Genomic DNA, 24902 nt, shown 5'->3' on the forward strand with positions numbered 1-24902 from the left:
GTATACGTTTGATATTTATTTTATATATTTAAATGCCAGTGAACAGAGAAAAATCAACCGAAGGAACGCGTTCGCGTGTCGCCTCTGAGACGCATGTCATAGGTTCGCCATCGCTGCTCTAGACTCTCCCCCCAGTGACTTTCCTGACCCATGAAACTGATGGTGGGACCCCGATCTCCAATTCCTGTTTCTTTTTTCTTTTTTAAATAGATTTTTATTGATTAGAGAGAGAGAGAGAGACAGGATGGGAGAAGGAGAGGGAGAGAAACACCCAACGATGAGAGAGACCATGGACCGGCTGCCTCCTGCACGCTCCCTACTGGCGATGGGAGCCCGCCACCCGGGCATGTGCCATCGAACCCAGGACCCTCCTGTCCGCAAGGCCCAGGCCCCATCCACCGAGCCACACCAGCTCGGCGTGGTTTCCTGTCTTAATAGACGTGGATGTAGGTCGTCTTGGAGTCCGTGCCCAGGATGTTCTTGGCCGTGCACCTGTAGAAGCCCGCGTCCCCCTGCGTCACCTGCTGGATGGTCAGGGACCCCTGTGGGTGAAGGAACCTGTGCCCGTACAGGCGCGCTTGGGTGCCCGCGGTCAGGTGGGACCTGTCGGGGAGCTCCCAGGTGATCTCAGCTTTGGGGAGCCCCATCGCCATGCAGCTCATCTTTACGGTGCCGCCCGGGCGCGTGTAGATGACGGGCGTGGGCTCGCTGGTGATCCGGGGCGGGTACGCGATGACGATGACCGGGAAGGTGACCACGGAAGGGCCGTACTCCGTGTCCGCCTTGCACACGTAGGTCCCCCGGTCGAACACGGACGCCTCCCGCACCGTGAGGGTGCCGTTGTCCCACAGGGACGTGCGCCCCCGCGTTTGGATGCCCTGCAGGGATGCTCCGTTGGGCAGCGTCCAGGAGAAGCGCGCGTGGCGGGTCCCCTGGCGGCTCCCCGGGGGGACGCAGTGGAGCTGCAGGGTCTCCCCGTGGACGATGCTCACCAGGTGGCGGTACTGCTTCGGGGCCTCGGGCGCTGCGCCCACCTGGAGGGCCACCAGGCGCTCCGTGTGGCCGGCCGCGTTGCGCGCGACGCAGCGGTAGGCGCCCGCGTCCGCCGCCGACAGGCCGCTGATGTGGAGCCGCCCGTCGCGTTTGTGGAAGAACCGCTGCAGCTGCTGGCCGCCGGGGAGCTCGGTTCCGTTGGGCAGGAGCCACACCAGCGTGGGTGTCGGGGTGCCGAACGCCGAGCAGTTGAGGCTGATGGTGTGGCCCGCCGCCGCCACGATCTTCTCGTCCAGCGGGTCGTGGAACCCCGGCCTCTCCAAGGCCTCCAGGACGGAGAGCTGCACCATCATCTTGGCCTCGCCGCCTTCGTTGCGCCCGATGCACGTCAGTTGGACCGAATCGCTCTTCCTCAGGCTCTTGATGTCCAGCGTCCCGTTGCGGTGGATGGTCACCCGGTTGCCGAAATAAGGCGCGGGCAGGACGACCCCCTCGGGGAACGCCCAGAAGACCTTCGGGGTGGGGACGCCTTGGGCCCGGCAGTCGATGAGCTTGCGGCTCCCCGCGGGGGCCACCTCGCGCACGGTGGTCAGGGCGTCGGGAATCCCGTTAATTCTGGGGGCCTGGACGTGGACTTGGATCCACACCGCCTTGCGGTCCTCGCCGGCCGTGTTGCGCGCGACGCACGTGTAGTTGCCGCTGTCGGAGCGCTGGGCTTTCTGGATGAGGAGGGTCCCGTCCTGGTAGATCTGGTACTTGTCCGAGGAGCTGGGGATGAGCTTGTTGGTGGGGGACAGCCAGGCCACCTTGGGCGGGGGCTCCCCTTTGGCGTCGCAGGCCACGGTGGCCACGTCGCCGTAGGGGACGCGGACGACCCCGGAGGTCTTGTTCCTGATGGAGGGGGGCGCCGTCATGACCTTGACGCGCACCGTCATCTCGTCCTTGCCCACCTGGTTCTCGGCCACGCAGGTGTACTCCCCCTCCTCGCGCAGGCCCACCTCGTTGAAGTAGAGGGTGCCGTTGTTGAACACGACGTACCGTTTGGTGCGGGCGCCGCTGTCGTCCGCCTGCAGGAGGGAGTTCACCAGGCTCCCGTCGGGGAGGCTCCAGGAGATCTCGGGGTTGGGGAGGCCGGAGGCCACGCAGTCCACCTTGAGGTCCCCCCCGTACAGGACCCGGTGGTCGTTGGCCTCCCGCTGCTCGATCCTGGCGGGCCTCATGACCACGTTGACACGCAGGACCACGAAGTCGTCGCCCACCTGGTTGCGGGCGACGCACAGGTAGTCGCCCGCGTCTCTGTCGGTGACGGAGGTGACCACCAGGGTCCCGTTGGCGAACACCCGGACGCGGGGGTCCAAGCTGAGGGAGGGAGAGAAGGGAGAGGGAATGAGGGGTCAGGGTGTCGAAGGCTGTGGGTCCCTGGGTGGTCGGGCCCTGCCTGGGGTGGCTCAGGGCTTGAGCGTTGACCTATGAGCCAGGAGGTCACGGTTTGTGGACCTATGAGCCAGGAGGTCACGGTTTCCCTCCTCCTCCCCCTCCTCTTCATCCTTCTTCATCTTCATCATCTTCTTCATCTCTGTGTGTGCTAATCCCCACCCAAGGATATTTGCCCATTGATCTTCTAAGAGAGACGGAAAGACAGAGAGAAACACATCGATGGCTTGCCTACTGCACATGCCCCCAACCAGAGTCCAGGCCGGGGAGGAGCCTGCAACCCAGGAATGTGCCCTTGACTGGAATCGAACCCGGGACCCTTTGCTCTGCAGGCCGACGCTCTATCCCCTGAGCCAAGCCCACCAGAGCAGAGGTCATGGGTTCGATTCCCGGTCAAGGGCACAGGCCCGGGGTTATGGGCTCGACCTTCAGTAGGGGGTGTGCAGGAGACAGCTAATCAATGATGATTCTCGCTCATCATTGATGTTTCTCTCTCTCCCTTCCTCTCTCTAAAATCAATAAATGACATATAGATAGATAGATAGATAGATAGATAGATAGATAGATAGATATAAATATATAGATATATATACTAGAGGCCTGGTGCATGAAATTCATGCACAGAGTGGGGGGGAGAGGTGTCCCCTCAGCCCAGCCTCTACGCTCTCCAATTCAGGACCCCTCGGGGGATGTCCGACTGCTGGTTTAGGCCCCACGCCAGCCTGGTCGCCCCTCACTAACCCCCCCTGCCGGCCTGGTCGCCCATGCAGCTTGCAGTTTGGTTGTCCATCTGGTTGTTTTGGTCATGACGGTCCCTGGCTTTTTATATATTAGGATGTGTGTGTGTGTGTGTGTGTGTGTGTGTGTATATATATATATATATATGTATATTTTTTATGTGAAATGCAATCTAAGCTATCAGTCCTGTTAGTGTGTCTATGTGCCCACCAAGCATTTGCCTCATAGCCAATGCAGCTTTTATTTTACTGCTCAAATCAGTGAAAATGCTGCCATCGTAGAGAGAACGAATGGAAGTTGCCCTCATAAACAGATGAAGTTCTCCCTGGGGGCGGAGAAAATGCTTTAGACACTGTTTCTACGCTTTTGAAATATACTTTTATTGATTGCAGAGAGGAAGAGAGAAGGAGAGAGAGAGAGAGAGAGAGAGAGAGAGAGAGAGAGAGAAACGTCAATGATGAGAATCATGGATCGGCGGCCTCCTGCACGGCACCTACTGGGGATCAAGCCCCAACCCGGGCATGTGCCCTTGACCAGATTTGAACCCGGGACCCTTTATTCCACAGGCTGACACTCTATCCACTGAGCCACACCAGCTAGCGCGAGTGATCAATTCTTTTAGATTAAAATGATTAAAATGTAAAATAAACAGATAAATAAAACAAAACCCAGGCTCCTAGCCCCGATCGTAATCAGAATGAAATGAGTCACTGTGAACCATGACTGTGCCCACGCACCCCTGGGCGTTCCAATACCTGCATGTTTAAACGTTCCCCGTGTGTCCCCAGGGCCAGGCGCCTCTCGCTCATTAAACAGACGTGGGTTGTTTAATTACCCCGGACGAGGATGATAAATAGTCAGATGTCACCGCTGATGATTTACAGGGAGAGAGATACGGGTAGAATGGTTTCAGTGTGGCCTGGGTAGCATTCTTTCATATTCCCTGCTGCCTCAGGCACGCCAACGCCACCTCTACGCACGTCCCCACAGCCCCAGCTGGTGTGGCTCAGTGGATAGAGCGTGGGCCTGTGGACGGAAGGGTCCCGGGTTCGATTCCCGGTCAAGGGCCACGTGCCCGGGGTTGCGGGCATGATCCCCATTAGGGGGCGTGCAGGAGGCAGCTGATCCATGATTCTCTCTCTTCATGGATGTTTCTCTCTCCCTCTCCCTTCCTCTCTGAAATCAATAAAAAATAATTTTTTGAAAAAAAGTAAAAAGAAAAAAATCCCTGACTGGTTTGGCTCAGTGGATAGAGCGTCGGCCTGCGGACTGAAGGGTCCCGGGTTCGATTCCGGTCAAGGGCATGTACCTTGGTTGCGGGCGCATCTCCAGTGGGGGCGTGCAGGAGGCAGCTGATCAATGATTCTCTCTCATCATTGATATTTTCTATCTCTCCCTCTCCCTTCCTCTCTGAAATCAATAAAAACATATTTTAAAAAATCAATGGGAAAAATATTCTAGGTTTAACGAGAGAGAGGAGAGAGAGAGAGAGAGAGAGAGAGAGAGAGAGAGAGAGAGAGAGAAAAGAGAGAGAGAACCTATGTGGGGCTGGCCCCAGAGGCACTCTAGCTTATAAAGACCAGACATCCTTGTGTGAAAAACGAATGTCCCCCCGGAACCAGCGCGCACGGGGAGCAAGACCTGTGCGCCTTCATCCTGCCCAAGGACGGCCCCAAGAAGACCTGTCCCGGATGGGACTGTCTCCATCCGCGAAAGGAGAGGCGCACAGGAGCGCGATGGTGGATGGATGGATAGCACGCAGGAGCGCAATGATGGCGCGCAGGAGGGCAATGGTGGATGGATGGATAGCACGCAGGAGCGCGATGGTGGATGGATGAATAGCACGCAGGAGCGCAATGATGGCGCGCAGGAGCGCAATGGTGGATGGATGGATAGCACGCAGGAGCGCAATGATGGCGCGCAGGAGCGCAATGGTGGATGGATGGATAGCACGCAGGAGCGCAATGATGGCGCGTAGGAGCGCGATGGTGGATGGATGGATAGCGCACAGGAGCGCAATGGTGGATGGATGAATAGCACGCAGGAGCGCAATGATGGCGCACAGGAGCGCGATGGTGGATGGATGGATAGCGCACAGGAGCGCAATGGTGGATGGATGAATAGCACGCAGGAGCGCGATGGTGGATGGATGGATGGCCGCCAGGGGCCAGGGGCCAGGGGCCAGGGGCGCACGTACCTGAAGAAGGTGTCGATCATCTGCTTGGACGGCAGCCTCCACAGGATGCGCGGCCAGGGGTCCCCCGAAGCGCTGCAGTCCAGCCGGAGCGTCCCCCCGTAGTGCACGTTGGTCCTCTGCGGGGAGGTGCCCGTGATGCGCGCGTTGGCCGCCGCCGGACGCCGCACCGTCAGCTCCACGGTCCTGCGCGCGGAGCCCACCAGGTTGGCGGCCACGCACTCGTAGCGCCCGCTGTCCTTGGGCGCCAGGTTGCGGATGTAGAGGGTCCCGTTGGGAAAGACGAAGAGATTCCCGCGGAGGAACTGGGAGGGGCGGATGTGGGTGCCGTCGCGGAGCACCCAGCGCACCGCGGGCGGGGGCGCGGCCTTGGCGCTGCAGTGGATGTGGACGCTGAGCCCGGGGGGCAGCGAGATGTTCTCCCACTTTTCCTGGTGGATCACGGGGGGCAGGGCGGCCACGTGCAGGCGGATGGCCAAGCTGTCCGCGCCCGCCGTGTTGCTGGCCACGCACTTGTACACGCCGCGGTCGGCAAAGGAGGCCTCTTTGATGGAGAGGGTGCGGTTTTCGTGCAGCGTGACCCGGCCCTCCACGGGGGACACGGTGTGCCACACCCTGCGGTCCGGGAAGATCCAGGAGATCTGGGGCGCGGGGGTGCCCCTGGCCAGGCACTCCATGGCGATGGTGTCGCCCAGGTAGACGGTGACGTCCTGGTAGTGGGAGGCGAGGATCTGGGGCTGCTGGACCGACACCGAGAGCAGAACCGCGCGCCGGTCCACGCCGTGCAGGTTCTGGGCGGTGCACACGTACTGGCCGCGGTCCTGGACTTGGACCTGGCGGATGACGAAGGTTCCGTTCTTCAGGACCTCGAAGCGCTGGACGCGGGTGTTGGGCGTCATGAGGGCGCCTGGGAGGGAAACACCAGGGACTGTCAGAATCCAGAGAAACGACCCTCTTTAAAAAAAAAAAAAATGTTTATTTTTATTGAATACAGAGAGGAAGAGAGAGATAGAAACATGGATGATGAGAGAGAATCATGGATGAGCCGCCTCCTGCACGCCCCCTACTGGGGATGGAGCCCGCAACCCGGGCATGTGGCCTGATGGTGAATGTAACGGTGAACTCTTGGTTCATGGGTCGATGCTCAACCATTGAGCCACACCAGCTGGGCTCTTAAAATTATATATATATATATATATATATATATATATATATATATGATATAATTGATTTCAGAGAGAGAAAGGGAGAGAGAGAGAAACATCCATGATGAGAGAGAATCATGGATCGGCAGCCTCCTGCTGCATGCCCCCTACCGGGGATCGAGCCCGCAACCCGGGCATGTGCCCTGACTGGGAATCGAACCGTGACCTCCTGGTTCATAGGTCGATGCTCAACCACTGAGCCACGCCAGCCGGGCTGCTCAGGCACCATCTGAAAAGGATTCCAGAGACACCCAGTTTTCACATGAGAAAGTAGCCGATTCCTCTAAGCTCCCATAAATGGCCTGAAACTTTGTTTATAGTCATTGAGAACGACTCTGTTAATATGGTTCTTGTGTGTGTGTGTGTGTGTGTGTGTGTAAAATACTAGTACATATCCAAGAGTATGTAAATACCAGAGGCCCGGTGCACAAAATTGGTGTGTGAGGGGGCATTGGGGTACCCTCAGCCCAGCCTGCACCCTCTCCAATCCGGGACCCCTCGGGGGATGTCCGACTGCCGGCTTAGGTCCAATCGGGCCTAAGCCAGCAGTCAGACATCCCTCTCACCATCCTGGACTGCTGGCTTTTAATTGCTCACCTGCCTACCCGCTTGGTCACCCCTAACTGCCCCCTCACTGCTGGCCTGATCACCCCTCACTGCCTCTGCATGCTGGCCGGATTGCCCCTAACTGCCCCCCCTCTGCTGACCTGGTCGCCCCCAACTGCCCTCCCCCTGCTGGCCTGGTAACCCCAACTGCTTCCCCCTGCCAGCCTGGTTGGCCCTCATGCCCCCCCCCCCCACTGACCTGGTCACCCCACGCAGTCTGCTGTTCAGTCGTCTGGTCATCCCTCAGTAACACCCCTGCTAGCCCGATCGTAGGCAGCCATCTTCTGAGGGCGTAACAGTCACTTTGCATACTGCCTCTTTATTATATAGATAACACTGCCACAGCAGAAAGGAAATTAAAATGATAATGAGGTACCGCCTCACCCCTGTCAGAATGGCTACCATCCACACATCAACAGACGACAAGTGCTGGCAAGGATCAGGAGAAAAAGGAACCCTCCTGCACTGCTGGTGGGAAGGCAGATGGGTGCAGCCACCGTGGAGAACAGGATGGAGCTTCCTCAAAAAACTAAAGATGGAACTCCCATTGGACCCAGTGATCCCACTTCTAGGAATACATCCCAAGAAACCAGAAACACCCATCAGAAAGGATATGCACACCCCTATGTTCATAGCAGCGCCATTGACAATTGCTAAGATTTGGAAACAGTATGAGTGCCCGTCCGTAGACGAATGGATTAAAATGCCATGAGAGCCGGGCCTGTGGCTCAGGGGTTGAGCACCGACCTATGAACCAGGAGGTCACAGTTCGATTCCAATCAAGGGCACATGCCAGGGTTGCAGGCTCCATCCCCAGTAGGGGGCGTGCAGGAGGCAGCCGATCCATGATTTTCTCTCATCATGGATGTTTCTCTCTCTCTCTCTCTTTCTCTCTCTTCCTCTCTCTGAAATCAATAAAAATATTGTTAAAAATTGAGTAGTGAAAAAAAGACCAAAAAAAATGAGCAAGGAAAGGGAAGAGGGAAATTAGATATACAAACAAAACAACAGAGATGAGGATAATAATAAACCACTGGTCTCTCTCTCTCTCTCTCTCTCTCTCTCTCTCTCTCTCTTCCTTCCTTTTAGAACGAAAAGCCCACAGTGTCCCCATTAGCTAATTCCAGCAAACATTCCTCAGGGTGAAAAAAATCATTATGAAACGTTCGACATCAAAGGCTGAGCTGATCAAAGAAGTCAACCTATGAACCAGGAGGTCAGGGTTCGATTCCCAGTCAGCGCCTAATGTTTGGGAGCTACCAACACTGCTAAGACCCACTGGAGCAAGGATGGTATGAGGTTCCCCCCAAGGTTCAATCAGCTGTCTTATCGAAACAGAGACCCACCCAGCTGGCATGGCTCAAAGGTTGAGCATCGACATATGAACCACAAAGTCAAGGTTCTATTCCCAGTCAGGGGCACATGCCCAGGTTGTGGGCTCGATCCCCAGTAGGGGGCGTGCAGGAGGCAGCCGATCCATAATTCTCTCTCATCATGGATGTTTCTCTCTCTCTCTCTCTCTCTCTCTCTCTCTCTCTCTCTCTCTCTGCCTTCCTCTCTGAAATCAATCAATCTATCTATATATATAAAAGGCTAATATGCAAAGTGTCCCCTCAGGAGTTGGATTGCTCGCTATGACATGCGCTGACCACCAGGAGGCAGCACAGAATGTAGGAATGCCCCAGCCAGCAGCCAGCAGCCGGCAGCCAGCCAGGTCTAGGGACCCGACCTGAGCATGAATTTCATGCACCGGGTCGCTAGTCTATATATATATATAAAAGGCTAAGCAACCGTCCAACTGAACAACTGTCTGACTGATAGCTATGACATGCACTGACCACCAGAGGGCATACGTTCTGACCAGAAGGTATAATGTGCACTGACCACCAGGGGGCATACGCTCCGACCAGTAGCTATGACGTGCACTGATCACCAGGGGTCAGACGCTCAACACAGGAGCTGCTGAGAGAGGAGGGAGCCCGATTCTGGGGTGCGTCACCCGAGAACCGCCCTCTCGCAATCCGGGACCCCTCGGGGGATGTCAGAGGGCCAGATTCAGCTGGATCCCCACAGGCCAGGCCGAGGGACCCCACCCGTGCACGAATCTGTGCACCGGGACTCTAGCAAAGATTTTTTGTAAAAAATGCAGGCACTTCAACGCCCTACCTGTAGAAACCTTGGTCCAGGTGACGAAAGGCTTGGGCTTCCCCGTGGCCTCGCACGGGATCGCGACGTCGGTCTCGGCCGTGACGGTCACGGTCTGGGGGGACTTGGTGATGATCTGCGGCTTCTCTCCAAGGGTCCAGAATTTAGACGCCGGCGGTCCCCCCACGGAGAAGAGCTTGGAGCCGCTCGGATGGAAGCTTCCAGACGGAGGGCCGGGGGAAGTCACGAAGGGGATGGCGTTCCGGGTGGGGTAGACCACAGGGATGTTCTGGACATTGATGGAAGGGGGGGACACGGTCCTGGGACGGGGTAATGATGGGGGTGCTGGCGGGCCAAAGTCCACATGGGTGATGGTTTGAGTGTGGATGCGATTGTAGGCACCCGGGTTGATGGCTCTGTCTCTCATCCCTGGGGCGGGAGAGGTGGGGGGCTGGGTCTTTGGGGTGACACCCAACTGTGGGAAAGAGAATGTCCGGTTGGAGAAGAAAGGGAATCTTCCATCGAAGTGATGAGGGACCCTTGCGTTGGGCGGCCGGCCCACGGGGTCTCTCAGATCCGGGATGCTGTTGTGCCCAAACCCTCTGGAGTGGCCATGGAATCGGTCCGTCCCATGGTCCGTGACCTTGTGAGGCGTGGACGTGCGCCACGGGCCCACGGTGGCCGGGCTGGAGAACATTGTCGTCATCCAGGGCTTGTTGTCCGACAAAACCCTTGAGGGGTACGCGGTGATGCCGGGCTTGTTGGTCCCGTGGTGAGGGGGCTGGAATGTCGCGAGGTATCTGAAGGGGCTCTGGGTGGTCCTGTGGGGTGGCCTCGTCGTCCCTCTCGAGGGGACTCTGGCCGGTTGGTGGAGAATTTGGACTCTCCCACCGGGATGGTGGTGACCATCGGGGCCGCGTAGAACGATGTCCTTCGTCCTCTCGTCTAAGACTTCCTTCTCGACGCCCTGCTTTGGGGTGATGTGAAACTCGTTCTTCTTGGGCGAGGGGGTGGATAATTCATTTCCTCGCCACCACGTGTGCTGGGTCACCTCCTCCTTCTTCCCGGGGGCAGTTTGGGGTTCGGGGCCCCCCACAGAATTGAGGAGGACACGGTCCTTGGAACCCGTTGACGTTGGAGGTGGCGGGCTTGAGGTGAGATGGGTGGGCTCGGTGGTAGTGGTTGGCTCCCCAAGACTCATGGATGCGAACGGGGTCGCTGACTCCCCCACAGGGGCCGGAGTGAGGACGGGATGCTGGGGTCGCGGTGCCGGATGGACGGGAGCCGGGGTGGTTTCGTGAGGATCCCAGCCACGGATGGTGGATCCGGCCCAATGTGAAGTCATCTCTACATCTGTGCTCCGAGCAGTGGAAGCAACAATGTCTTCTTCTGTAGAGAGCGCCAGGGAAGGGGGGACATCAGAGGGGAGATCCAGGTCCCCCAGGTCTTGGGAAAAGGATGAGGGGTGCGTGAGGGTCTCCAAAGAGGGGGGCATGGGGGTGTCTGTCTGCGGACCTCCAGGTGGGGCTGTCCTCGGTGGAGTCCGGCTCTCCGTTCCTGGAACGCTGGAAGGACGGGATTCCTTCTTAATTTCCCCCGCGGTGGGGACCTCAAAGCCAGGAGGTGATGTGACATCAATGATGGACTCACTTATGTTGTCATGGACGTTGTAGACACTCGAATTCTCCATCTCTTTTCCGTCCAATACGGGCGTGTATGTGGCTGGCGTTGTCTCTCGGGTTGCATCGCGAGATACGTGCATCTTGGGGGTGGTGGTCCTATATTCTGCCGCTCTAGTGGTCTCACTGGGGTCCCCAATTATCTGGGAGACGGTTGTAGACACCAGGGCCGTTTCCAGCCAGGGAGTGGTACCATCTGTAAGCGTCTTTTCCGAAAACGGACTGGGCTGGGTTGTAGAGGCCGTGGGGCTCGCTGTCGAGGTGCCATATCGGTGTTTGTTGGGCCTCCTACCGTGCTTCCTCCGTGGGGTCCCCTTGGTTACGGGGTCCACCTGTTTGGGGATCCCAACCGTACTCTCCCCCCAGGAGGTAGGAACCAGCGAATCATCCACTCGCCTGGGGGTCTTGGCTCCGGGGACGTCAGCGGGTCCAGCCGAGAAGGTCCCCATGGGGGCGAACGTCGTGGGTGGGGTTGGCTTATGACGGTGTCGGAATCTGTGGGGCCGCGGCCTCCTCCTCCCGTGGGGCCTTTTTCGGGAAGGGGGAGCAGTGGTGGGCGCAGATGGCCAGGTGACCTCTGGGGTGGGCGCGATGGTACTGACGGCGATGGTGCCCTCGTCAACTAGAGAGCCAAGCGACGCGGTCGATTCAACAGACTCAACGCCCTGACGCTTCCTCTCGGATCCACGGGAGCTGGTGGGCACTGTCTCCAGCGTGTCTCCTTCCGGAAGCTTCCGCGAGTTCTCTTCTGTGCCCGTTGTGATCCATGGGTTGCCTTGAGGGCTGAAACCATGGCTCACGAACTGGGGGATGTCTGTTTCTCCCTCTTTGTGTCCTCGTGTTGTGAGATCGCCGGATCGCTGTGATGGCCCGGACTCAACCACGGACAAGGTAGGCGTTGGAGTGTGAAGTCTGGACGCCTGTCCTTCCGTCTGATCCTCATCCAATTCTGGGTCCACGGATGGCATGAGGTCCGATTGGCCCCAGGAGGTGGCCACCGAGGGAGACGCATTCTCACGGGACGTAGGCTCCGGCATGGGCCCAATGCCTATGGTAGACCAGTCGTCCGTGGCGATGTTGGCGCCGACGTCTACGGTAGACCAGTCGTCCGTGGGGATGTGATCACCGGTGGACTCCTCATATGTCGGGTCCAGGATCTGGGGCGTCGAAGACTCATAAGGCATATCCGATGTCCCTGTCGTGGCCACGGTCCACTGGGAGTCCACGGCCATCTGAGGTAGACCCTGGGTCTTTGCAGAAAACTCATCATCGCCATCATCGGATTCTTGCAGATTGGAGCTGGTCGCGTTGGCGTCAGCCGTGAGGACGCCAGCCTGGCCTCGGTCAAGCCTCCTTCCGGGGACGGAAGCGGTCTTGGAAACTGGCTCTTCCTCCCCAAATGACAGAGCATCTGCCGAGAATTCCTCAGCGCTGGCTGTCGTCTGGGCCTCCGACGGGGACATCAAGGGAGGAGACGCGACGGGCGGGACGGGCGTGGCGTCTCCGCTCTCGGATGGTATGGTGGTGGTCTCTACGGCAGCCTCAGGCCCTCCCGTGCCCTTGGGTACGTTCCTCCCACGGACCCGGGCTAAAATATCCGCCCAGTGGTCGGGGTTGATCTGCTTGCTGGCCATGTTGACCCTCCGTCTGGACTCGAAGGCCCTGCGACCCTCGGCGACATTGGCCTCGGGCTCCCTCTCAGCGTGCTTCCAGGGTTTTGGCTTCCTTCGCCCCTTCTTGGTTTTGGGGCCCTCCTTCGGGTGGAGGAACACCTTTTGGTCCTTTGGATGCAGGACTCGGTTCGATGACGGGGTATTGTCTCCGCCGATGCCCGAGCCCCCTTCGTCCTCGACGACATCCCCTCTGGGCCTGGCCAGGGCCTTCCCACCCGGACGTCGGCCCCTTTTGGATGCCCTGCCCGACCCTTTCCTGTTCACGGTGACCCCCACCGTGAACTGGTCGGCCCCTTGCTGGTTGACGGCGACGCATCGGTAGTAGCCTCCGTCGCCCACGCGGACCTCGGGGATGGAGAGCGTCCCGTTGGGCAAGACGTAGGCGTGGGACGTGTTGGCCAACTCGTTGACGATCCTCTGGTTGGGGAGAATCCAGCTCAGCTGGGCCTCGGGGACGGCCAGCGCCTGGCAAGGCAGCGCCAGGGGCTCCCCGGGGTTCTTTGAGACGGTCACCACGTGTCCCTCCGTGGGCCGCACCGTGCGAGGCTCCACCAGGACCCGGTACGCCAGGCGGTCCGTCTCGTCCGTCACCCGGGCCAGGCACTGGTAGACGCCCGAGTCGGCCCGCTCCGTCGATTTTATCCTCAGCCAGCCGCTGGTCAGGATGGAGAACCTTCCGTCTGGGTCGTCCGTGGGCGCCTTCAGCACGGAGCCGTCGGGGAGCACCCAGGAAATGGAGGGGCTCTCGGACGCCTTCACGTTGCAGCTGAGCTGGCACGGAGACCCTTCGAGGACCGTCTGGGCTCTCCGGACGTCTTGCCCGGGCTCGATCATGACCCAGCTGTGGCCGCGAATCTGCCCGGCGTCGGTGCCGGACACGGTGAGGGAGAACCGAGATTGGTAGGACAGCAGGACCTTCTTGGACGTGCTCTGACGGCGGTTGAGCTGCAGGTCGATGCGCGGCTGCAGGACCCAGGCGGGCCGGGCCATGACGCGGGCCCGGACGCCCGTGTAGTAGAGGGCGTCATCGTCGGCGTCCTGCCTGTACTGGTAGGTGTCTACTCCGGCGTCCGGCCCGGGCACGGGCTCCCGGTGCAACGTGACGGGAACCTCGCTGTAGTAGGCGATGAGCTTCCACAGCTTCTCGTAGTTCTCCCTCGTCATGGGGCACTCCAGGTCCAGGGCGACCGTGGCGTTGACGTCCAGGCCCTGGGACTCGGTCTGGTTCAGCTGGATCCGGCCCAGGCCCGACGGCCTCCTGATCTCGCAGGCCAGGCTCACGGTGTTGCCGTGCTCGTCCGTCATGTTCAGCGAGATGGCCCACGGCGGGGACTGCGGGTCCGTCGCGGGGGGCGGCGGGCCGTCGCGGTCCTCGTCTTCCTCCTGGTCCTCCTCGGCGCTGCTGCCGGTCGCGTTGGGCCTCAGAGGGGACGCGATGGACGGTCGCGCGCACGGGATGCTATCGAGGGTGTGGATCTCGCGTCCGCGTAATGCTGTGGGGCTGGAGCACGTGGCGCAGAGCTGGCCGCCTTCGTAGGCCTTGTCTTTCTTGCATTTGAGGATCCCTGCAACAGAGAAGAAGGGAGACGGGGTGTGAGTGAGGGGCCACGACTTGCTTGACGGCCGTCCCACCTGGCGTGCGTCCCTGTTAGGACCTAACCCCTTGTCTCCTTGCCTCTGTGCCTTCCTGTCTGGCCTTACATCCCTTGAGCACAGTGCATGGGGACTATCCAGGTTTGTTCGTTTATCCTAGACTGGGGGTCGGCAAACCACGGCTCCCGAGCCACGTGCGGCTCTTTGGCCCCTTGAGCGTGGCTCTTCCGCAAAAATACCTCGTGCGGGCGTCCACGTACAGGGCGAGGTTGACTGAAAACTTTAAGTAAAGTTGATGAAGTTAATTCCAGGGAACGTTGTGCAGGGAGAGAAGATGTAGGGTCGAGGATGGAGAAAGGTGTGCTGAGATGGTGTGGACGTAGAGAGGGGATGAACGAAAGGAGAAACAACTACAGGGGGGCCTTGACTTACGAGGTTAATTCGTTCCGAGACCGAGCTCGTTAAGGAGCTCGTTAACTCAAATTACTCTGTCAACTCAATGCAAAAAATCAGCAGAGAAACAGCTGGTATCTCAAAAAACTCGTTCGTCGGGACACTCGTAAGTCAAGGTCCCACCATATACGAAACAAATCTACAAGAAGCGTGCGGATGGGAGAGCTGGAAGGGGTCGACCTCAGCGAACGTCCCTCCATCAGATTGAGGACGTTTTTAGCGAAAGCCGGCTTAGGAATTACCCTAATTAAGTTACTCACAATGTACCTACCTATATAGTTTAAGTTTAAAAAATTGGGCTCCCAGAAGAAATTTCAGTCGTCGCACTGTTGATATTTGGCTCCGTTGACTAATGAGTTTGCCGACCACTGGTCAATATAATAAAAGCCCAGCGACCATAGCAGTGTAATGACCAGAATGACAGCTGGACCAGCCACTGTGAGGTGCATTGATCATCACTCGGGCCCTCCCCTCTGGCCCACAGGCTCCGATCGCTGGACGGTGAAGGGGGAACCGGGGTAGGTGGCAGCAAGGTGGGACTGGGGACGTGGCGAGCAGGAGGAAGGTGGCCCTGATTGCAGGCTAGGCCTAGGGACTCTACCAGCACACGATTTCGTGCACTGGGACTCTAGTTTTAATATATTTTTACTGTTGATTTCAGAGAGGAAGGGAGAGGGAGAGAGAGATAGCAACATCTGTGATGAGAGAGACTCATGGGTCGGCCGCCTCCTGCACTCCCCCGACTGGGGATGGAGCCTGCAAGCCAGGCATGTGCCCTGATGGGGAATCAAACCGCAATCTCTAATGATTTATAGAGAAAATGAAAGGGAGGGCTTGACCCCCAGTAGGGGCCATGCAGAAGGCAGCTGATCTATGATTCTGTCTCATCATGGATATTTCCATCTCTCTCTCTCTCTCTCTCTCTCCCTCCCTTCCTCTCTGAAATCAACAAAAAGATATTTTTTAAAAAATAAAGAAATAGCCCTAACCGGTTTGGCTCAGTGGATAGAGCGTCAGCCTGCGGACTCAAGGGTCCCAGGTTCGATTCCGGTCGAGGGCATGTACCTTGGTTGCAGGCACATTGCCAGTGGGGGGCGTGCAGGGGGCAGCTGATCGATGTTTCTCTCTCATCAATGTTTATAACTCTCTATCCCTCTCCTTTCCTCTCTGTAAAAAATCAATAAAATATAAAATAAAAAAATAAAAAACCAAAAATCAAAAAAAAAAAGAAATAAAAAAAAATCCTTGGGTGAGGATTAACAATAAAGAAAGAAAAAGAAAGGATGAATGAAAGAAAGAAAAAATACCCTCGAATGAGGATTAATAATAAAGAAGTAAAGAAATAAAAGTATATCCTCGAGTGAGTATTAACAATCTATAATAATAAAAGCTTAACAGGCTAATTAGACCGGACATCCTTCCGGACATCCTTCCGGACAAAGCCAGGGCTGAGAGGGAAGCCCAGGTCCCGGGTGCCAGAGGGAAGCTGGTGCCGGCAGCTGGAGAAGGAAGGCCTACTCTGGCACAAATTTTGTGCATCGGGCCTCTAGTAAGTAAATCCCGCATAATAAAAGCCTAATATGCTAAGTGTCTGGTCGTCCGGTAGGCCATTCAAGCAATCAAAGCGTAATATGCTAATGATATGCTAAGGCCGCTCAACCGCTCGCTATGACGTGCACTGACCACCAGGGGGCAGATGCTCAAACCAATAGGCTTGCTTGCTGCTGGGTTTCGGCCAATTGGGACTGAGCGAGACGGGCCGGACACGCCCTGGAGCCCTCCCTAGGTCCCTCCCCGCTGGCCAACCTCCCGTGTCCCTCCCTGGCCCTGATTGTGCACCCGTGGGGTCCCTCAGCGTGGCCTGCGCCCTCTCGCAATCCGGGACCCCTCGGGGGATGTCGGAGAGCCGGTTTCACCTGATCCCACAAGCCAGGCTGAGGGACACCACTGGTGCATGAATTCGTGCACCGGGCCTCTAGTAAAGAAATAAAGAAATGAAGAAAGAAGAAAGAAAAAGAAAGAAAGGAAGAAGAGAGAGAGAGAGAGAGAGAGAGAGAGAGAGAGAGAGAGAGAGAGAAAGAGAGAAAGAGAGAGAGAAAGAGAGAAAGAGAGAAAGAAATAATGCATTGCACTGCACGAATTTGTGCACTGGGTCTCTAGTAAAGAAATAAAAAAAGCCCTAACTGGATTAGCTCAGTGGATAGAGCGTTGGCCTGCGGACTGAAGGGTCCCGGGTCCAATTCCGGTCAAGGTCATGTACCTTGGTGGTGGGCACATCCCCAGTGGGGGGCATGCAGGAAGCAGCTGATCAATGTTTCTCTCTCATCATCGTTGTTTCTAACTCTCTATCCCTCTCCCTTCCTCTCTGTAAAAAATCAATAAAATATATTTTTTTAAAAAAGAAATAAAAAATGAAGAAAGAAAAAGAAAAAGAGTGAAAGGAAGGGAGGAAGGAAGGAAGGAAGGAAGGAAGGAAGGAAGGGAGAGAAAGAATGCATTGCAGGTGCACGAATTTGTGCACTGGGTCTCTAGTAAAGAAATGAAGAAAGAAGGAAGGAAGTTGGAAGGAAGGAAGGAAGGAAGGAAGGAAGGAAGGAAGGAAGGAAGAAAGAGAGAAAGAAAGAGAGAAAGAAATAATGCATTGCAGGTGCACAAATTTGTGCACTGGGTCTCTAGTAAAGAAATAAAAAATGAAGAAAGAAGAAAGGAAGGAAGGAAGGAAGGAAGGAAGGAAGGAAGGAAGGAAGGAAGGGAGAAGGCGCATCACACGTAACAGAAGGTCCCCCCCACCCCCCGCCATGTGCCCGGGGTGATGGACAGCCGCCTGCGCCCGCCTCCCCGCCTCACCTGGGGCCTGGGCCGCCCAGGCCGGGAGCCAGCGCATCTCGCAGTCGCAGGCCCAGGGGTTGCCCTGCAGGTACAGGTTGTCGAGCAGCGGCAGGGTCCCCAGCAGCCCCTCGGGGAGCGTCCGCAGGCGGTTCTCCGCCAGGTAGAGGTGCCGCACGTTGGAGAGCGGGAAGTGGTCCAGGAGGGCGACCGTGGCGAAGGTGCCGGGGTGCAGCTGCCGCAGCAGGTTGCCCTCCAGATGCAGCAGCCGCAGGGACGTCAGGCCCAGGAAGGCCTGCGGGTGCAGGAACTCCAGCTGGTTGTGGTCCAGGTGCAGCCGGACCAGGCTCCGCAGGCCCCGCAGGGTGTGGGCGCCCAGGACGCGCAGCTTGTTGTAGCTGAACTTGAAGACCTGCGGCGACAGGAGACAGACGGGCGGGGAATCCGCGTGTTATTTTATTTTATTTTATTATTGTATTTTATTATATTTTATTCTATTTTATTGTATTTTATTTTTTTATTATTTTTTATTTTATTTTATTTATTCTACTTTATTTTATTATCTTATTTTATTATTTTTTAATTTTATTTTATTTTACTATATTTTATTGATTTTTTGCAGAGAGGAAGGGAGAGGGAGAGTTAGAAACATCGATGAGAGAGAAACATCGATCAGCTGCCTCCTGCACATCCCCCACTGGGGATGTGCCCACAACCAAGGTCCATGCCCTTGACCAGAATCGAACCCAGGACCCTTGAGTCTGCAGACTGACACTCTATCCACTGAGCCAGTTAGGGCTCATATTGTTATTATTATTTTTAACAATTTCCTAGCGATTTCTTCCTCAGTACTTCTACTCTCCTTTCATTCTTTTATTTTTGTCTTTCATGGATGCCACATTGTCAATCACTAGATAGAAAGACAGATAGATGATAGATAGATAGATAGATAGATAGATAGATAGATAGATGATAGATGATAGATAGATAGATAGATAGATAGATGATAGATAGATAGATAGATAGATGATAGATAGATAGATAGATAGATAGATAGATAGATAGATGATAGATATAGATAGATGATAGATAGATAGATAGATAGATAGATAGATGATAGATAGATATAGATAGATGATAGATAGACAGACAGATAGATAGATAGATAGATAGATAAAATAAAATAATAAAATAAGAATAATAAAATAAAATAAAGAAAAGAAAAGAAAAATATAAAATAAAATAATAAAATAAAATAATAAAATGAAATAAAATAAAATACAGCCCTTGCTGGTTTGGCTCGGTGAATAGAGCACTGGCCTGCAGACCCGTTAAAAATAAAATAATAAAACGAATCATTAAAATAAATAATAAAATAAAATTAACAGTAAAATAAAATAAATAAATAAGTAAAATAAAATAAATAAATAAGTAAGTAAAATAAAATAAATAAATAAGTAAAATAAAATAAAATAAAATAAATACATAAAATGCGGGCATCACCTGGAGGGCGCGGAGGTCCCTGAGCGCGCCGTCGGGGATGCTGGGGATGTTGTTGCCGTGGACCATGAGCAGCTCCAGCTTCGTCAGCCCCGCAAACGAGGTCTCCGCCAGGGCCTGGATGCTGTTAAACCTGAAACCCGGGCACGCGGAGAGGGGGACAGACACCGTGAGCGGACGGACACTGAAGGGCCGCAGAGATCAGACTCCGATTCCGTGAGCCGAGCCAAATCAGGCTTTTATTGGTTGTTGTTCTTGCCATTCATGCTCACGCAGAATTCAAATCTCGCGTGAGTTTTGGGACACCCTGTAGCCAGATAGACGCTAGAGGCCTGGTGCACGAAATTCGTGCAGGGGTGGGGTCCCCAGGCCTGGCCGGCGATCAGGGCCGATTCGGGCCTTCCTTCACTCTGCGCTGCCCCCTGGTGGTCAGCGCATGTCCTAGCGAGCGGCCGAACTCCCAAGGGGACAATTTGCATATCGGCCTTTTATCCTATAGGGTCTCCAATAGGCAGAACAGCAGAGAAGCCTCTTATCTCCTCCAGGCCACACTTGCTCCGCCCGGGTACGTGCCCAAATGCCAGAGACGTTCGCTGGTTGTTTTCATAATTCTTTTTTTTAAAGAAAAATATATTTTATTGATTTTTTTACCGAGAGGAAGGGAGAGGGACAGAGAGTCAGAAACATCGATGATGAGAGAGAAACATCAATCAGCTGCCTCCTGCACGCCCCCTACTGGGGAATGTGCCCACAACCCAGGTACATGCCCTTGACCAGGAATCGAACCCGGGACCCTTGGGTCCTCAGGCCGACGCTCTATCCCCTGAGCCACACCGGTCAGGGCTGTTTTTATTAATCTTTCATCGTTTCTGAATCGACTTAAGTCATATGATGGCCCTGGAGGGTGTTGCCCAATGGTTAGAGCACCACCAATGCACCAAAGCGTCTGGAGTTGGATTCCCGGTCCAGGGTATATACCTGGGTTGCAGGTTCGATCCCTGGTCCCCGGGATGTTCAAGAGGCAACCAATCCGTGCGTCTCTATCTCCCTTCGATGTTTCTCGCTCTCTCTCCGCCTCCCTCCCTTCCACTCTCTCTAAAAATCCATGGGGAAAATAGGTTTGGATGAGGGTTAACCATCTTATATAATAAAAGCCCAGCGACCATAACAGCGTAACGACCAGAACGACCACTCGACCAGTTGCTACGAGGTCAAGGTCCTTCATAATCACCTCTTGGTCCCTCCCTTGCAGCCCGCAGGCTCCAATCACAGGATGGCGAATAGGGAACCACGGGGATCCGCGTGGGGGGTGGCAGGGCAGGACTGGCGACTGGCGAGTGGGCGGAAAGATGGCTCTCACTGCAAGCTAGGCCTGGGGACCCTACCCGTGCACAACTTCGTGTGCTGGGCCTCGAGTAATAATAATCCTATAGAACAAAAGGGTAATGTGCAAATTGACCCTCACAGCAGAACGACTGGGAATGACCGGACGCTATGACACACACTGACCACCAGGGGGCAGATGCTCAATGCAGAGACATGCACAATTACGCACAATTACGCACATAGGTCCGCGCTCCATCCTTTAAACCAACCAGGAAGGGCAATAAAATCTCTGTAAAAAGAAGAAACAGAAGCACCTAAACTCTAGAAAGGGCGATACTTAAAGGAACACACGTGCCCAGTTACGCACAATTACGCACGATTACGCACATAGGTCCGCGCTCCATCCTTAGTGAAACCAACCAGGAAGGGCATTAAATTATATGTAAAAAGAAGAAACAGAAGCACCTAATTTTAGAAAGGGCGATACTTAAAGGAACACACACACACACACACACACATGTCCAGTTACACACAGTTATGCACAATTACGCACAATTACGCACGGTTACGCACATAGGTCCGCACTCCATCCTTTAAACCAACCAGGAAGGGCAATAAAATCTATGTAAAAAGAAGAAACAGAAGCACCTAAACTCTAGAAAGGGCGATACTTAAAGGAACACACGTGCCCAGTTACGCACAATTACGCACGATTACGCACATAGGTCCGCGCTCCATCCTTTAAACCAACCAGGAAGGGCAATAAAATCTATGTAAAAAGAAGAAACAGAAGCACCTAAACTCTAGAAAGGGCGATACTTAAAGGAACACACGTGCCCAGTTACGCACAATTACGCACGATTACGCACATAGTTCCGCGCTCCATCCTTAGTTAAACCAACCAGGAAGGGCATTAAAAAATATGCAAAAAAGAAGAAAACAGAAGCACCTAATTTTAGAAAGAGCGATACTTAAAGGAACACACACACACACACACACATGTCCAGTTACACACAGTTACGCACAATTACGCACGATTACGCACGGTTACGCACATAGGTCCGCGCTCCATCCTTTAAACCAACCAGGAAGGGCAATAAAATCTATGTAAAAAGAAGAAACAGAAGCACCTAAACTCTAGAAAGGGCGATACTTAAAGGAACACACGTGCCCAGTTACGCACAATTACGCACAATTACGCACATAGTTCCGCGCTCCATCCTTAGTTAAACCAACCAGGAAGGGCATTAAAAAATATGTAAAAAAGAAGAAAACAGAAGCACCTAATTTTAGAAAGAGCGATACTTAAAGGAACACACACACACACACATGTCCAGTTACGCACAGTTATGCACAATTACGCACAATTACGCACGGTTACGCACATAGGTCCGCACTCCATCCTTTAAACCAACCAGGAAGGGCAATAAAATCTATGTAAAAAGAAGAAACAGAAGCACCTAAACTCTAGAAAGGGCGATACTTAAAGGAACACACGTGCCCAGTTACGCACAATTACGCACAATTACGCACATAGGTCCGCACTCCATCCTTTAAACCAACCAGGAAGGGCAATAAAATCTATGTAAAAAGAAGAAACAGAAGCACCTAAACTCTAGAAAGGGCGATACTTAAAGGAACACACGTGCCCAGTTACGCACAGTTACGCACAATTACGCACATAGGTCCGCGCTCCATCCTTAGTTAAACCAACCAGGAAGGGCATCAAAAAATATGGAAAAAAGAAGAAAACAGAAGCACCTAATTTTAGAAAGGGCGATACTTAAAGGAACACACACACACACGTCCAGTTACACACAGTTATGCACAATTACGCACAATTACGCACGGTTACGCACATAGGTCCGCGCTCCATCCTTTAAACCAACCAGGAAGGGCAATAAAATCTATGTAAAAAGAAGAAACAGAAGCACCTAAACTCCAGAAAGGGCGATACTTAAAGGAACACACGTGCCCAGTTACGCACAATTACGCACGATTACGCACATAGGTCCGCGCTCCATCCTTAGTGAAACCAACCAGGAAGGGCATTAAAAAATATGGAAAAAAGAAGAAAACAGAAGCACCTAATTTTAGAAAGAGCGATACTTAAAGGAACACACACACACACACACACATGTCCAGTTACACACAGTTATGCACAATTACGCACAATTACGCACGGTTACGCACATAGGTCCGCACTCCATCCTTTAAACCAACCAGGAAGGGCAATAAAATCTATGTAAAAAGAAGAAACAGAAGCACCTAAACTCTAGAAAGGGCGATACTTAAAGGAACACACGTGCCCAGTTACGCACAATTACGCACAATTACGCACATAGGTCCGCACTCCATCCTTTAAACCAACCAGGAAGGGCAATAAAATCTATGTAAAAAGAAGAAACAGAAGCACCTAAACTCTAGAAAGGGCGATACTTAAAGGAACACACGTGCCCAGTTACGCACAATTACGCACGATTACGCACATAGGTCCGCGCTCCATCCTTAGTGAAACCAACCAGGAAGGGCATTAAAAAATATGGAAAAAAGAAGAAAACAGAAGCATCTAATTTTAGAAAGGGCGATACTTAAAGGAACACACACACACACACATGTCCAGTTACGCACAGTTACGCACAATTACACACGATTACGCACATAGGTCCGCGCTCCATCCATTAAACCAACCAGCAAGGGCAATAAATTATATGTAAAAAGAAGAAAATAGAAGCACCTAAACTCTAGAAAGATCAATACTTAAAGGAACACACGTGCCCAGTTACGCACAATTACGCACGATTACGCACATAGGTCCGCACTCCATCCATTAAACCAACCAGGAAGGGCATTAAAAAATATGCAAAAAAGAAGAAAACAGAAGCACCTAATTTTAGAAAGAGCGATACTTAAAGGAACACACACACACACACACGTCCAGTTACGCACAGTTATGCACAATTACACACGATTACGCACATAGGTCCGCGCTCCATCCATTAAACCAACCAGGAAGGGCAATAAATTATATGTAAAAAGAAGAAAATAGAAGCACCTAAACTCTGGAAAGGGCGATACTTAGAGGAACACACGTGCCCAGTTACGCACAATTACGCACAATTACGCACATAGTTCCGCGCTCCATCCTTAGTTAAACCAACCAGGAAGGGCATTAAAAAATATGTAAAAAAGAAGAAAACAGAAGCATCTAATTTTAGAAAGAGCGATACTTAAAGGAACACACACACACACACACACACGTCCAGTTACGCACAGTTACGCACAGTTACGCACAATTACGCACATAGGTCCGCGCTCCATCCTTAGTTAAACCAACCAGGAAGGGCATTAAAAAATATGTAAAAAAGAAGAAAACAGAAGCACCTAATTCTAGAAAGGGCGATACTTAAAGGAACACATGTGCCCAGTTATGCACAATTACGCACAGTTACGCACAATTTCACACAATTACGCACAATTACGCACATAGGTCCGCGCAACAGCCCCAATACACCCGCAGACCCGGAGCCCCGCGCGCGCGCGCGCGCGCGCTCCAAGAAGGCGGTACCGACCCCAGGTTGATCCTCTCCACGTGGTTGGCGATGCCCGCGGGCACGGCTGCCAAGGACCGGAACGTGCAGTGGACTTCGGTGGGCACGTAGCAGGAGCAAGGGTGCGGGCAGGCGCGCGCCGCGGGAGGAGGCGCCGCCCACGCCAGGATCAGCACCGCGGACAGCGCTCGCCAGGGCGCGCGGGGGCGTGGCATCTTGTCGGGGTGCGTGGGCCCTGGCGACCTGCGGGGTGGAGAGGGCGGGGGGCGGGGTGAGGGGAGAGACCACAGAACCAGAAGCGCTTCGTTATTGTCAGGTGGCCCTTGGGTACGTTCCACCCGAGTGGTTGGCATGGGGCGTCTTGGTTCCGAGCTGCCCGACCTGCCATGATCGATTTTTTTCAGGACGCGTAAAATATTGTGAGTCAAAAAGCCCTAAACGTAGTTTTCTTTAAAAATATATATATATTTTTATTGACCTCAGAGAGGAAGGGAGAGGGAGATATATTACTAGAAACATCCATGATGAGAGGGAACCATGGATCGGCTGCCTCCCGCACGCCCCCCACCGGGGATCGAGCCTGCAACCCCAGGCATGTACCCTTGACCGGGAATCGAACCCGGGACCCCTCAGTAGTTTTGCGACCTTTTGCCGTTTGTTCTCACCTCTGCTCTAGAATATTGCCTCGATTCCTGACTTTGACGCTGAGATTTGTAAATATCTGTGTGTGGTGAGTGAGTGTATGGGATACACTGGGGGTTGGTGGGGAGGGGAGATGAGAGAGAGAGAGAGGGAGAGAGAGAGAGAGAGAGAGAGAGAGAGAGAGAGAGAGAGAGAGAGAGAGAGAGAATACTTATGCTTCTTTCTTTTAAAATAAGTTGTATTGATTTCAGAGAGGAAGGGAGAGGGAGAGAGAGAGACATCCATGATGAGAGAGAATCATGGATTGGCTGCCTCCTGCACGCCCCCTACTGGGGATCAAGCCT

The 24902-nt window shown here is 54.0% G+C and overlaps 1 protein-coding gene across 1 annotated transcript; it reads right to left on the minus strand.

Moving 5' to 3' along the window:
• Positions 1 to 390: 390 nt before the first annotated feature.
• Positions 391 to 24146, minus strand: LOC308512184 (matrix-remodeling-associated protein 5-like). The gene is made up of 6 exons (XM_081081989.1): positions 23938 to 24146; positions 19043 to 19172; positions 17561 to 17951; positions 9337 to 14232; positions 5363 to 6266; positions 391 to 2352 (listed from the first exon to the last, which is right to left on the minus strand). The coding sequence occupies exons 1-6, from the start codon at positions 24129 to 24131 to the stop codon at positions 432 to 434; spliced, it is 8436 nt and encodes a 2811-aa protein (XP_080938115.1). The 5' UTR covers positions 24132 to 24146; the 3' UTR covers positions 391 to 431.
• Between the last annotated feature and the right edge of the window lie 756 nt (positions 24147 to 24902).

This window comes from Myotis nattereri (genome assembly GCF_964212035.1).
Source record: "Myotis nattereri genome assembly, chromosome: Y".
Classification (NCBI taxonomy): domain Eukaryota; kingdom Metazoa; phylum Chordata; class Mammalia; order Chiroptera; family Vespertilionidae; genus Myotis; species Myotis nattereri.

Excerpts from the sequence above, each read along its gene's own strand:
- LOC308512184 (XM_081081989.1), bottom strand. The coding sequence starts at position 24,131 with ATGCCACGCCCCCGCGCGCCCTGGCGAGCGCTGTCCGCGGTGCTGATC. Across the intron at positions 19,173-23,937 it reads GTGGAGAGGATCAACCTGGG|GTTTAACAGCATCCAGGCCC; the intron begins GTCGGTACCGCC and ends CCCGGGTTTCAG. Across the intron at positions 6,267-9,336 it reads CTGGACCAAGGTTTCTACAG|GCGCCCTCATGACGCCCAAC; the intron begins GTAGGGCGTTGA and ends TTTCCCTCCCAG.